At 38.1% G+C, this 14,834-nt stretch overlaps 1 protein-coding gene and 1 long non-coding RNA gene across 5 annotated transcripts in view; one reads left to right on the forward strand and one right to left on the reverse strand.

Moving 5' to 3' along the window:
- Nucleotides 1-8,196, forward strand: part of LOC104027594 (solute carrier family 12 member 7-like) — a 71,715-nt gene extending 63,519 nt beyond the window's left edge. For 2 of the 4 annotated variants that reach the window (XM_075706549.1, XM_075706550.1), the window contains 5 exons: nucleotides 953-1,069; nucleotides 3,370-3,551; nucleotides 4,758-4,772; nucleotides 7,469-7,602; nucleotides 8,069-8,196. In XM_075706549.1, the coding sequence (XP_075562664.1) occupies nucleotides 953-1,069; nucleotides 3,370-3,551; nucleotides 4,758-4,772; nucleotides 7,469-7,602; nucleotides 8,069-8,160 (540 nt within the window). In that variant the 3' untranslated portion in view covers nucleotides 8,161-8,196. The remainder of the gene's footprint in view (nucleotides 1-952; nucleotides 1,070-3,369; nucleotides 3,552-4,757; nucleotides 4,773-7,468; nucleotides 7,603-8,068) is intronic. The other 2 variants (XM_075706547.1, XM_075706551.1) reach the window with 2 other exon arrangements.
- Nucleotides 8,197-12,533: 4,337 nt separating this feature from the next.
- Nucleotides 12,534-14,576, reverse strand: LOC142593071 (uncharacterized). The gene is made up of 3 exons (XR_012830873.1): nucleotides 14,541-14,576; nucleotides 14,259-14,390; nucleotides 12,534-12,569 (listed from the first exon to the last, which is right to left on the reverse strand). It is a non-coding gene; the product is annotated as an uncharacterized LOC142593071 (long non-coding RNA).
- Between the last annotated feature and the right edge of the window lie 258 nt (nucleotides 14,577-14,834).

Genomic DNA, 14,834 nt, shown 5'->3' on the forward strand with positions numbered 1-14,834 from the left:
TGTACGGTGTTCTTTTGCTGTTTCCCTTATAGGCATTGCCCTATCCCTGAGGAATCACCCTCACCCTCCCCTTTTCTGTCACTTTTAAAATGGTACTTTATTTGATCTTGCCCCTGGGTTTTCCTGTGGAAGTGGGGCACGGGGACTCATTGGATTTTTGTTTCCTTTTCTGTGAAACTTGTTTGATTTGCTTCTATTCAAGTGTAAATAGAACACATGGCCACAAAGCATAAGATCTGCAGACTTAGGTGCAACTGCCAAACATTTATTTATTTGACTTTGACAATAGTGCTGCAAAGATGAAAGAAAATGTAGAGCCTTGTTCACTGCCTTGCTGCCCTTTCTGGTGGTTGTTTGCTTCCTTCTCTGGCTAGTCCTGACTGAAGACAGTGATACTGTTGGAGCTGTGAGAAGGCAGGCATCCTTCCCGCCACTACTTTGTGCTGGGTTGCACAGCACAAGTGCTGTTGTGCAGATTGCTGCTGCTAGGTAAGATTGGCAGAAATGTGGGTGCATGTAGGTGAGGAGCATAATTACAGTTTGTGAACCACTGGGAAATAAATCAGTGTTTAGAGTCAGAAAGCAGCTGAAATTTTTTTTCATACTTTTGATTGTAACTGAATAGAATCAATTCATCTGAATCATCACATATATGAAGGGACGTTCCCCTCAAAAACAAGTGAATATTTGAGGTTACCATACAGACTGAAGGATTCAATTCACTTCATGTTTTCACAAGTCTCTGTAAAGAGACTAACGGCTAAACATTTCAAAAAGAGCCCTATAGTATAAAGAAATGTCATGTTTGTGAAAACAAACCAAGTTTATAACAAGCTACAATACCAAATCTCATCTATTTAAATGAAGACAATTTTTATTTTTAATACTATGATAATCTGCTTTTTTCTGTAGTGGGGGGTGGGGTTTGTAATTGGTAACATTTTTGTCCCAGATTCAGAGCATCACTGATGAGTCTCGAGGCTCAATCAGAAGAAAAAGCTGCTCAAGTCCACAGTCCGTTGGCCAAGATGCACAGGCACTGCTGACTAATGATTATCGAGAGGAGGAGGTAGTTGGACATAGTACTGGCTAGATATATTTTACCATTGCAACACTTGAAGTGCCACTATTGCAAATTGAACTACAAATGAACAACTTGATCACTCATAGTTATAGAACAGTTCTTCATAAATTTTAATTTTACTATTTTTCTAAATTCATTATCTTACCCTCTATTTTTTTCTCTAGATGATGCTTCTGTGACATGAACTACATCCTGTTTTTCCCATACTTATTTTTCATAAAATAAACACTTAGGTTTCTGAGAGTGCCTGTTTTTCTTAAGAGCCAAAAGGAAAGTTATTTCTCTGCTTTCTATCTCTTAAAAAGTCTTGATAGTGGGTGTTTCGTTAATCAGCATATTTCATGCTTTCACAAAGCATTGTCTTCCTTTGTAGTTCCGGTATTGAAGTATTGAAGCTTCTCAGAGGCTCTATAGATATACTAGGCCTTTTCAAGGTGATTTCTATGCTTATTGACAAGCCATTATTAACCCATAAATGCCAGTACTACTTTCTGTATGGCAAGTTTGAAAGGAAATGGGCTGATGTAATCAATGGTTTTAGTGTGCACTTGAAGTGTTGCTCATATCTAAAGATGTGTAGCCTAGTTTGTAGAAATGCTGTATACCTTTGTGTTTCCCTTTCTTCATGAAATATGAGAAGAATGTGTTGTATTCCATGTAATTAATTTGGTATCAAAATAGCACTACCAAAAACGTGCTTTTCTTGTCTTTGCATTTTATAAACGTGTGCTATAGGTCCAGAATTTCTCTTGGCCTGTCTTTCTAAAAATGGCAAACTTTCTTCCATTGAAGCATAGTTGTACTGAACTTACTTTACAGTTGTTAATTTGAAATTTTAGTTCATTGGATACTTCTGTATGGCACATAGTTTCTGCATATATTTGTTAGTTTTTTCCATTCTCATGATAAAACTATATTCACAGTAACTTCTGATTCACAGTCTTGACTTGTGATTTAATCTTCTGGGGAGAAATTAAGATCATCAAACAAATAGATATTTATGTGAGCCTCAGAACTGAACTCTAGGATTTGGGAATCCTCAAGGATAGGGACTAGGGAAATAATTTAGGAAAAATGCAGAAGCTTTTAGGCATTCAAAACCAGCTGCAGTTACAGTTTGTGAACCACCAGGGAATTGCTATTCAGAGATAGGAAGTAGTTTTTCTCATCTGCTTTGATTTTTTTCATGCTTTTGATTGTGACCTGAATGAAATCAATTCTTCTGAATCATCACATGTATGGAGGGACATGACCATCACTAACGTGGATAATTGAGGTCCCCAAATGGAGCAGGAGCTTCAACTCACGATTTAACAAGTCTCTGAAGAGACTTCATAACTGCTGAAGATCTTAAAAAAAAAAAACCAAAAACAAACAAACAAACAAAAAAACCACCCCCCCAAAAAACCCAAACCACAACAAAACCAAAAAACCCCACACACAAAAAAAAAACAACCCAAACCAAAAAACCCCAAACCCAAAAGCCCCCTAAAACACAAAAGCAATTCTCCCTCATACCAATTCACTTAATAACGATTTTAAGAGTCTAAAGTACTGTATTTATGTTGCTTTTGATGGAAATACAGAAGTCTATGGACAAAGTATTATGAGGGAAAGTAAGTTACATGTGTTAAATATTTCTTCCTTCTTTCCTCAAGGAGAAAGGGGAATGGAAATGGGCAACACAGAAGTGTATATGCATGTGGGAACAACAATATTGTGTTCTTAAAGATGTGATTTGAGTTTCTGGTATTATAAAGGAAGAGAAGGCCCCTCCATGGTTTGATTGGCTTTTGTTATGTAGTATGCACTTGCATGCCTGAATAATCTAATGGAATGTAGCCAGCCTTCAATTCAGCCAGTCCAATGTTGTGTTACTGGGATCATTAGAGTCATGCTGGTAGTTCAGCTAAAAGCATGTGAAATGGGCAGTGTTTCTGACAATATCTGAGAAAACAACAGTGTAACTGATGAAGAATGGACAGTGGCTTTCAAGTTTTTCACTGGCAAAACATAAAGTACCCTCAGGTTGGATTTATTACAAAAATAATGGCCCAGCACAGATGTAATCCTGCAAATATAAACAACTAACTACATTTTTACAAGCAGTTTCATTTCATGCTGAAGTCAAAACAGTCTGGTATTTGTTCACAAATTAAGGTGCATTTTTCTGCATCTTCTTTTGTTTGACTACTTTGAAATTCCTTTTCAGAATTTTAATAATGTGTAATCTACAAATGCTCTTTTTGGCTGAATCTTGGGGTAATTGTTTGTTTTGTGGACAGGCTCAGCTGATCCATGACAGAAACACTGCCTCGCACTCAGCTCCAGCGGTCAAAACAAGCATGGCTGCTGCTGTGCCGGAAAAAGTGCAAATGACCTGGACTAAAGAAAAGTTTGTAGCTGAAAAGCATAAAAACAAAGATTCAAATGTGTCTGGCTTTAAAGATATTTTCAACATGAAGCCGTAAGTATATATGTGGTGTTTGCAGTTTTTTATTTGACTGTGTGTATTTTAGTGAATGTTTTTTTCTTTCTTTCTGTTTTTGTTGTTGTTGTGCTAGGTTTTGGTGGAACGACTGTAAAGAGTCATTCACAAGAATGTTGTGAATGAAGCTTAAATATGACAGACTTCAGGCTGTAAACTCAACTTTTGTACCAGAAAGCATATATGTTAAAATGCTAACTAAACAGATAACTTCTGGTTTTCCTCTCTTCCTGTGTAATTTGTTACCACAAATTACTGTGTGTCATTTCCCTGTCTCACTGTGTTTCAATGGGGGTGGAGGGAGTACGAAAGAAGCAGATAGACTCTTTCAAGACATTTAGCTTATGTTTTGGTTTTGGGGTGGAGTTTTTTTGGGGGTGGAGGGTTTTTGGGTGTGGGTGGTTTGTTTGGTGTGTTTTTTTTTTTTTTTTAAAATGGACATTCGGCCCTCATCCTGTAAATAAGGCAATAGAAAATTTGTGTATGTCTTGTTATAGTATTTCCTGTTGAAATATTCTTTAATGTCTTTTGTTAAATTTAAGTCACTTAATAGGTAAGAGCTACTGCCTGTGTCAAGCCTGGTGTAGTAGACACAAAGCCAACGACAGAAAGGCATTAGCTTGTTTGCTTCCTCATGTTGTGATTCAAGCACAGACGTGCATCTCTTCTGAATTCTGGAAGAATGCAGTTATAAGCATGGCCTAGACTATTTTCTGCACATGCCCAAAGCAAAACTGTGGGTGTCAAGGGAAATTTTAATATCTAAAGGAAATATATCTTAAGTCTAAGACTTGTAGAGTTAGAAGGTACACTTAGAATCAGCACCTTAAAATCTTAAGTTGTTTTGTGGATTTGCTCTTTAGAAAAAGTTTGCCTTCTGCAAATTCCAAACATCATCTTGCTCATGCTCTAAAGCACTGGTTTTGTTCTGGGCTGCTGTATACTCTAATTCTTTGGGGGGGGTGGGGGGTGGGGGTGGGTGGTTAGTATCTTGGAAATATTTCCTACTACTTCTTTAGAATTGTGCAAGCTGCAGACTTCAGATACTATTTTAAAACTACAGTATGTGGTTGGGGGTAGAAATTACAGTTCATATTTGGTGTGCCTGTACAATATATTAATATCATTGAATTAAAAATGTAACTGATGGCATTTTTTTTGTGCATTTGCTTGCCTTCCATGTAGAGAATGGGGAAATCTGTAAGTCTAAATTGCATTTCATTTAAGCAACATAGGCTGTTCCCTGGTTCTTGTGGTCTTGTACATTGTATGCATGTTTCCTAAAACATGATTTGCAGTGTATGTATTCTTTTGTACCTTGTTTTATATACTGTGATTCAGCATTTATCACTGAAAAATATTCTTCATCATGACTTAGTGTTTCCTTCTAAATATCATCAACTTTCCATTCGACATAAGTCACAGAACATGTATTTTAGTTTCTGTAAGAATGTAAAACTTGACAGTACTCCTCTCCACCAGTGTAATATTTAGTTTTCTGATTAACTACAGTAAAAAGTGAATATATTTTTGTTCTGGAAAAATAGCTCCCGTTGTGATATAACTACTTGGACAATAAGGATGAATTTGTTCACAAAGGGAATGTTCACGTTTCATCAAATGCCAGTTCTTGCCTCCCTTCTACCAACCCCTGCATGTGTAGAAATGACCTAAGTTCAGATATACCCTGGGTATGACAGCATACAAAAATGAGATGCTACATCTCTATTTGTTCTTGGGTGGAACTGAGGTGACTGCTCTGCTTCTTTTCAGAGCCCAGTGTTGTCTTCATTTTGTCTGTTTCAAAAATTGAGCTGTTTATGAAAACTTAGCTTACTTTGTGTGCCATGTACGATCTCAATTCTACCAGTGCTTGAAGGCTAAATGAAGTTAGTCAGCCTCAGTTCACATTGTACACAATTTACCTTTAGTCAATTTGAGCCTTTATTTCAGTGCTGAATGCTTGCCCACTCCATCACAAACTTATGTGCTCCGTATTTCCCCTACATTTTATCTTTAACAATATTTTGACTTCAATATTTATACAGCTCTTCAGTTACACGCTCTTGCCTCTCTCTTATTCATAGCTGTTCTCTGGTCTTCTCAAGCTGCTGTTCTGCTTCTGAAAAACTGAGCTTCAAGTACTCTTTTGTTCCATTGGTTTTTGTACAGTTGGTTCTTAGGACAGAAAATCCCCCAGGAAGGACTGATAAAAGTTTTGGAAATGTCATTGTCTTTGGGGAAATTGCAGAGGGTGGCAGAGGGGAGAGAGAATCAATTGAAATTGATGGGGCTGGTCTACACTGGACTAAACTTCAGGCCAAATGTCTGGGTTTTTTTCTCCTAATTGCCCCTGCAAAATCAAAGGATGAAAATAGAACATGAGACATGCTACTTCTAGCAGTATCCTGTTAACAGCTTTTCCCTTCATAGTAAAAAACCAGGACTTTGTAGCAAGTATGTATTCTCCCAGCATTCTCCATCTTCCTTGGTCCTCTATGTTTGAGTGAACTTAGATAACCTGAGAGTGGCCTCATATTGCTAGAAGATTCTAGGATTAAGTGTTGGTGTAGTCCCCTGAAATGACCTCTGGTAGTAGACAAAATTGTGCATTTCCTTTTGTAAATTTTGGCCTCCTAAATGTTTTTCTTTTGGGAAAAGAGATCTCATTAATTTCTATTGTTTACTTGAGCTGAAACAATGCTGGGGTTTATGCTGTAATTTTGATTGCTGTTAGTGGAATTCAAAAGATGCCAAACTTGATCAGGTATTTCAGAGGATGTCTTATGTCCTGCTGCTACTAACCTGCCAGTCCTCTCTCTGCCATAGGATATTATGTGAGCCCAGCTGAGCAGGGTACAGTTGTGCTTTTATGTGAGACCACTAGTTACAGTGCTAGAGAATTGCACAGAATAGACTGATACAAGCATCTTGCATCAGCACACCAGCATCTCTGTTCTTGAGATATGCTGTTGCCCTGTGTTTCCAAGGTTCCCTTTAAGTGACTCACTTCACTTGTAAAAAAAAATAAAAACCAAACGTTTTTGGGCAGTGGATCTTCTGGTTAAATGGGCTTAGGTAGAGTCTGGATATTTCTGTTGCACTGTAGCATATGACTCATTTCCAGTCTTGGCTAGTTTTACACAGATTGCAGTTTCTCAGGAACTATAAGGAAACTGTTCTTTTGTTTTGTTCTGAAGAGCAACTAAATCATCCAAGGCAGATCCTAAAATAGGAAATCTCTGAAGTCCTAGCAGTTTCTTCCTCTTGCGCACAAATTTACAACAATTGTATTTGTGGACACAACAAGCAAAGCATTAGTTAGTTTTGGGGACAGGCTCAATTTCAGTTCATTGCTTACTGCCTTACTCTTATGACATGAGAAACTAGTAATTTTTTCATAAATTCCATGCTATTTCTGAATTTTCTTCACCAGGCTTATAGTAATCTTGTAATGTTTCCAAAGGAGCATGAGGGAAATTTTGTACTGTACAACATAAATACTGTAATCTTTCCATTGCATTCCTGTAATTCCTTTGTTTGGAATTTCTTGTACAAATCCAGTTACTTTTTTATGTTCTCAGTGTTTGTGACTAAACTTAATTTCTATTGAAATTTAAGTTTTTGCTTCATCTTTGTAAAAGTTAACTGACAATTGGAAGATTTGTGCATTTTGGCAATCTGCTTAGAATTGTTTGAATTTGAGTTAAATGTTCTTTTCAAAGGAAAAAACACTATTTACACCTAGGTATTGCATTTTCTCAAATTTATTTTGAATTTGTACAAATAATGGTGTCCATGAAAACAGGTTATTCTATGTGCATATAGATTACATTTATAAATTCAAATACATAACATATAATTCAAATACTTAAAAATGTTTCTTTCTGTGCTAGGAATCAGTCAAATGTGAGAAGAATGCACACCGCTGTGAAGCTCAATGGAGTAGTGCTTAATAAATCACAGCATGCTCAGCTAGTTCTCCTGAATATGCCTGGACCTCCTAAAAACAGAAAAGGGGATGAAAACTGTATCCTCTAATACATTGCTTCTATTATTTCTTAAAATTGGGAGTTTGATTTGTGTGGTTGTGCCATTGTCTACTTGTCAGGATAACCATTAGTAACAATGGTAAGCATAAGTTTGCCTTTAAGAAATGACTTTTGATTCCTCAAACAGTTTCAAGAAATGTTGATAGCAGGGCGGGGGGAGGTATTGAATTGATGTAAAGCATTCCTCAATTTTGAACTTTTGAAATTTCTCTATTTTTATCTTTTCTGTAGGTGAGTAGGGCAGAACTAGGAGTTTCCCCCAAATAAGGCCTTGCTTCCACTTGAGCAAGCAGGTGGATTACATAATGGGACAGTAAAGGGTAATACAGGAAAACTCCTTGAAGAAATTGCTGAACTTGATTTTTGCATTATATGTCAGACTTTTTGAGAGATTAGCGGCTAGTTTGTTTCTTTCTGAATAAATTCCTTGACTTAATATTTCAGACATGGAGTTTTTGGAAGTTCTGACAGAAGGTCTGGATAGAGTTCTCCTGGTCCGAGGCAGTGGACGTGAAGTGATCACCATTTATTCTTAACCTGTTTGTACATTTTGTTTGCACCCTGCCTGCCCCCCCCCCCCCCCAAGAAAACAAAGTTATTCGCCATAATTTGAGCAGCTTCATTAAGAGTTCTAGTGCATTGAAAATTACATGCAAGCTGAATCTTCTTAGGATGTGTTGTTTTTTCTATTAAAAAGTTGTATTTAAATTATATTTTAAGAAGATAAATTTACGTAGAAAATTTCTGTAGTGAATTAACAAATGGTGGATGGGTTAGGATATTTATATGTAGCATATTCTGACACTTGCTAAATTGTGGTGAAACACAAGAAAAGGGATGGTAATGCAATGATATTTTTAAACACACAGAAATGTAAGCAACTTTTGATGATTTTAATCTTTGTTCTGCATCTAAATAAAAGGGAAGGTTTTACAAAAAGTTGGCTTCCTCCCTTATCAAAATGCTGCTATGTTGCTTCTGTTGGGATTAGTCCTGGTTCAGGAAACATCATTCAGAAAGGTATACAACCACTCAAATTTGTACATTATGTGTGTAAATTGTTTCCCTGAAGTTCACGATTTGCCATACTTTTAAATAACATTTCTCTATTTAAAATACGTAGTTGGGTAGCTGAGGCCTCCAGGTGACAGTAATAGTAAATTGACAAGTTGGGGTTGTTTTTCATGAGCTACTAGCAGTTCTAATATATTGCACAATTATACCAGTGAAACCTAAGAGCATCCAACTTATAGGAAGGCTATGGTGCGGTAACTCCACCTGTTTGCAAGTATAATTGTAAGAATCAATAACCACAGCAAGCTGGTTAATGAAGTGCAGTCTCATTTTCAAATATGTATATCTTGAAATGTTGTACGTATGTGCTGCTGTTTAAAATAAAATCTGCTTTTCTGAACTGAACCAGCTCTTAAGTGTTTTTCACTTGAAATTGTTGAACAACTTAGTTTAGGTGCTCAATAGAAACTTTTTGCTTCTGTCAGAATACTGCCCCTTTTCAGACGCTGTTTAGTTTTGTAAGTGTTGTTTAAGACCTAAAATGTTTGTCAGCTATCAGAAGATTATTCTACTCTAAAAGAATGGTTTTATTTAAACATGTATATAAACTATTCTTTTTATAATACAATCAACATCTCTTGCTCAGACTGGGACAGCAGTGATGCAGGGCCCAAATACCTGACTAGGCTCAAGGCCAGTGCTTCTATCATAAAAGACAAAGCTATAAAGAGGAAAAGCTGAAACCTGCCATTATCAATCCCTGTAGTTTGCACAGCAACACAGGGAACACAATCGGATGACCCAGTGAACTTCAGATGGCTCTCAAACACTGCTGGGGCACACAGAAAGGCACTTGGAAAGGCACACTGTGCACCAGAAGTCACCTGTAAATCACTGGGTGTGGATATAGGCTTTGGGTTAGCATTAGGTTTGTGTAGGCACTCAGAGGTACTCCACATGGAGGCCCTGTGGACTGATCAGAAGACATCTGAAGGCACTAGATTTGCACAGCGTATCAAGAAGAGCATGAAAATGCGTTGTCACGACCACTGGGGAGAAGAGAAATGTAATTGGATGTTCCTGGTGCACTCCAAGTGGCTCTTGGCTTCTGGGATACTTCCCTTTCTAAGGAAAGATACCCAATGCTGAAAGATTCTAGTCAAGAAAAATAGTAAGAAAAAAAAAGTTTTTTCATGCATTCATGCAAGAAACTGTTCAATTTTTATGCCCATTATCCCTCACATGAGAAAATGTACTTAATTTGTAAAAATAAATGGGACCCTGTTAATTGAATCTCTTCTGCACCCTGAAGAGCGGAAAAAGAATGGGGTGATGGAATCCGAGGACTGTCTCTAAATGCAGCTCGCTATGCTTTGCTTCGTGTTGAAGATGGTCCTCCTCACACCAAGAACTGGAGGTAAGTCCTATGCCTTCCAAGGTCACATAACTCTTGAAATGTGTAAATCTACTGGGAATACTGCTGGTAAAGCTAATGGCCAAAGTGAAATTCACCATTAAAGTAATGTTTTAACTTGGGCATGGTGATGATGTCATTGCAGTAGTGTTGTTTTACTGCAATAGAACGTGACTTCTGGTCAGCAAGTAATCAGCTTTGCTGGGAATATGGGAAAACTAACTTGACCTTAAATCCATGTGGTGTTGACGTAGTTTTCCAAAGTGCAGAAGAATTTTAATGTTTGATTATTTGTAGATGTCATGATCCAATTTGGATGAGAGGAGGGTCCCCTTGCATTCTAAACAACCTCAGACAAGTCTGGGGGGCTAGGGGCGGCTAGACTGACCTCTTATTTCAGGTTCGATCCCTTTAAGCGAGATTAAGACACAAACGAGGTCAGATGTCGTAAGTCCACCCGTTTATTAACCGCTCAGAGAAGAGAGAAAAATAGCGGTAGAGAAGGAAGGAAAACAAGGGAGGAAAATTAAGCAAGAATTCGGGATAGGAAAGTGCAAATAGTCACCACCATGGATCCATGGCATCCCGGGGGTCCATGCTTCTGGGGTCTTCGGTGGCGGCTGAATCACACCAGGGTCTTCGGTCAAGAGTGATCACACGGGGGTCTGGGGTGGGGGTCTTTTATAGGCTCCGTGCCTGAGGCAACAACTTCACGCTTGCGCAGAACTCCCTCGCGTCCTGCTTGCCCAGGGCGATGGCACCACGTATCCTGTGTCTCCGAGCCCCCCGTGCCCGGGGTCTCACGCGCTGACCGCATGCACACGCCCACAGCCAATCACCTGCTCCGAGCAGGCTGTTACCAGGGCCTCGCCGCCATCCTTGTTGGCGTGCGAGCGGGCGACACCCCGCACACTTTCCTGCAAGGGCCTGCCAGCTTCATGTGGGCAAGCTTTGAGACATGTCCAGCCATTTTGTCCCTCACACTAGATTTTTCAGATTCAAAGGAACAGTTATCATTGGGTCCAATTGTCTCTATAGAAGAAACGCTGCAATTCCATAAGTTGTGGGGTTCTTTTTTGCTTCTATATATGTGTTCCCTCTGAAATACATTGTATAAATATACAGAGGATCCATTATTTAAATTCATTTTTTGTGGCAATCCTTTTTATCTAGCTTCATTTAATAGTAACGCTTTCTAAATTGCTTAGATACCATTAAAACAAAATCTCATGTTTGCTGTCCATTTGTATACAATGGGTTAGATGTCCACTGCTATTTTTGCAATATATTCTTTTTACTTGTTGAACTATCAGTTTTGTCACAGCTTGTTTTTTACTGAAAAGATGTTAGGCATGCTCAGATCAAAAAAAAACCCCAAAACCAAAAACTACCATGACACAGATGAGGAGGAGGATTTACAGCAACACATTGTTGTGGCATTACAAGGCATCTTTAAGAACCTTAAAAAAAAAAAAAAAGGTCCCGCAAAATAGAAAAACGGATAAAAAAGGAGAGATTAAAAAAAAAAAAACAACAAAGGAACTGCACAGACTTGTGGGATTAACAACAAAAAGGCTTAGGCATAAAATGAGTTACAGTTATCAGTAGACAAAAACAGCCACAAGAAAAAATTCTATTTATTTTTATGAATGAGCAGTTAAACACAGTTGAGATCTCCTATTTGGCATGGGAGGGAAATCACTAGAAGTGACAGCAAAGCCAAAGCATTTAACACATTTTACATCATTAAAAAGTGTTGATAAGAATGGAATAGTTAACAGAATAAATGAGGGGGTAGAAGCACAAGCCAAAAGAAAAATATTTAAAAGTTACAACTGTTCACAAAAATACAGCTGCATGGAGCTGTACAATGTGCAAAATACCACCAGGGACTAGTAAGGGTAGGGGAGCAGCAACTGTAGCATTCCCACCTGGATATCATAGGATTATTGCCTCCAGAAACAACAATTAGTTGACACAGAAAATATTCAAAATAATGCAGAAACTAAAAAATAGTCAGTATGAATTGAACAAGACCAAGTCCCAAACAAAGCTAATCAGCCCAGTTGAATAATCACGAACCTTAGCTACTGATATATGTCAAGTCTGGAAATGATCTGGATATATTCCACACTGATGCTCTAAATGTTTTGCTAGTAAATGCTTGCACTAATCTTAACAAGAACAGGAAAACTCCAAACACCTGTTCAAATAAAAGAGGATCTTCACCACCACCCCCCCACACCCCTTATTTTAACCTTGCAAGTGAAACCTGCTGTAGGGAAGTTAACATAGAATGCAGTCATAAAAGCTTTTGACTAGTTAGAAACTGATTTGGAAGAAGCCAAGGCCAAGAAATACCACTTCCAGATTTTTTCACAGAACATCTTGCCAAGCCAAAGTCCCTACCTCTCTTTCCCTTTCGTTCTTTGATAGCTGCATCTGTTTTAGCATCTGAGATCGCTGTTCCATCATAAGTGTCTTCTCATATGTGAATGCAGAAATATCATTTTCAAACTGCAAAAGAGACTGGCATTAGAAATGTCAGAAGAAAAGTACTACTCAAAAGAACAACGTTTAGAGAGTGTAGCACATTCATTCCTGCATTCATTCAGTCCTGGATGTATTATTGGCATTAGAGCAATCCCAAGCATATAATTGATCAATCATTTCTGTCCTCATTCTTAAAATGTCATCTTCAAACAGCAATCTCGTACAATGAGCTATCCTACTGTCCCAATATCAATGTGATTTTTATCTAAATTTGAGGTACTTGGGACAAACTTCCCATTAGTTCCGCTCCAACTCAGCTGCAGAAATGAGAAAGGGTTGAAAGCACTTATTTAAACCGGGTCTGCATTGCAGCCTCCTGAGCACGTGCGTTCACTTGTTTCCTTAAAAACTGGCTAGAGACACAAAATAACACATTGTCCTTTCACCAGTGAGAAATGTTCACAAATAGAAGCATTTATGAAGAAACTCCGGCATATATTCTCACATCAGCTCAAAGTTAAAATACAACGTAAAAATCTATAGGAGTCATCTGTGTTGTCACTGACTCGTAGTGTGTGTCTCATCTTTTGGAAGAGTCTCAGGGTTAAATATGACCCACATAAGAAAAGAACAAGTTGTGCTTCCTATACTATCTTCTGCTCAAAATCCAACCAAGGCCCAGCCTCTTGTATGGCCCTCCGTTCATCGTCTTTCACCTGCACATGCAACAGCATTTTGGTCTTTTATATTCAGTACTTTAAACAAAATAATAATTAATTAAACAAACAAAAGGATTCATCGTACTTCCTAGTTCAAAATACTAACCAAATTTTTCATAAGTAATTTAAATGAGTCTTACAACTTGCTTTATGCTGATTTATCATGCTGATTTATCATGCTGATTGGCATGATAAATCTTTTTGATAGGTTTTGTTCATTCCAGGACCTGGTGGTGGTAGAAGTTTTGAACCAGTTGACCCATCTTTTCCATCCCACTTCAGAATGAGCTTAAAAGGTTTTCTTTTTTTTTGGTCTTACTTTGGACATTATGCTAGTCACCTCTGAGTGCTGGAAATGAAGTTTTTCCTTAGTCGCGAGAAAAAGCGGGTCTAGACAGACTAAGGCTTCAGCCCTTTCTCTTTAGCAGTTTACAACCAGTATTTCAAAAGGGGAAAAAAAAGTTACAAAATTCATTTTGTCACTATTTGACTCGTGAATCCGTAGCTATATTGCCTTGCTCTTCAGTGCCAAAGAGGCTGGCAACGCTAAAAACCACTGACATACCCTCATGGGGGCCTAGGGATTCCTTATTCCAGAGAGATATTCATACGGCAGTTGGAGACACAAACGTGTTCATCCTCTCTCATGCTGGATGCCATGGATTAAGCACATTCAGCCCTCCAATTCACTGCCTGCTAAAAATTCAAGCTTTTTCCTTTCTGAATGAACTGTCTCTATGTACTAGTCCTCAATAAGTAAAATAGGCATTAACACATCAAAATGGCTCAACTCTGCTTGACAAAACCATTAAACTCACTACCACATACAATAGTACTGTGACATGGTAAGATAATGTTGCTTTAAAAAACTTCTTGTACTCGGTGGGACTGCAATCTTTCCATTTTTATAGTTGGCCTAATCTCTTAGTTTCAAAAATGCTAAATCCAGTCTCCCCAAGTTTCAACTGCACCCAAAAAATATGCAGTAACATACCATTTCAACAACTTCCACTTCAGCATTCAGTCTAAGATGATATAAGAACATCTGAAGATCCTTCTTCATTTGAATGCTATTATCATCCATTTGAGCGACAGTGAAGATACGCATTTTACATTTTCTCCAAACCTGTCAAAAAGGTACATTATAACAATTTGGAACACAGTGATTGCTATCACCACACATAATTCTATCAAGGTGATAGAATATTTCATTAGAAACCCTTAGGACTATTCATTGCTAAAAAATGAAGTCCCAGCCATCTTCTGTTGTCCTTGCCTTGTGCTGTCGAAGGAGAAAAGGCAATAACATCAGCATACCACCATCATGAACAATCCACCACACATCTATGTTTCCTTCAGTAAAACGTTCTTGGTTTGTTGGAAATAAGTCAATGTTTTTAGCCACCAGCAATGCTTGCTGAGCTGCTGTTGTTTCTCGTACAGTGTCTGCAAGGGAAAACAAGACATTTGCTAAATCCAGTCTCCCCAAGTTTGGTGTCAGCTCTTCCCACACTGAACTGGCCAGGACTGGAAGCTGTGGGAGGCCTTCACATTTCCTGTGCTGGTTATT

This window comes from Pelecanus crispus, chromosome 2 (genome assembly GCF_030463565.1).
Source record: "Pelecanus crispus isolate bPelCri1 chromosome 2, bPelCri1.pri, whole genome shotgun sequence".
Classification (NCBI taxonomy): Eukaryota; Metazoa; Chordata; class Aves; order Pelecaniformes; family Pelecanidae; genus Pelecanus; species Pelecanus crispus.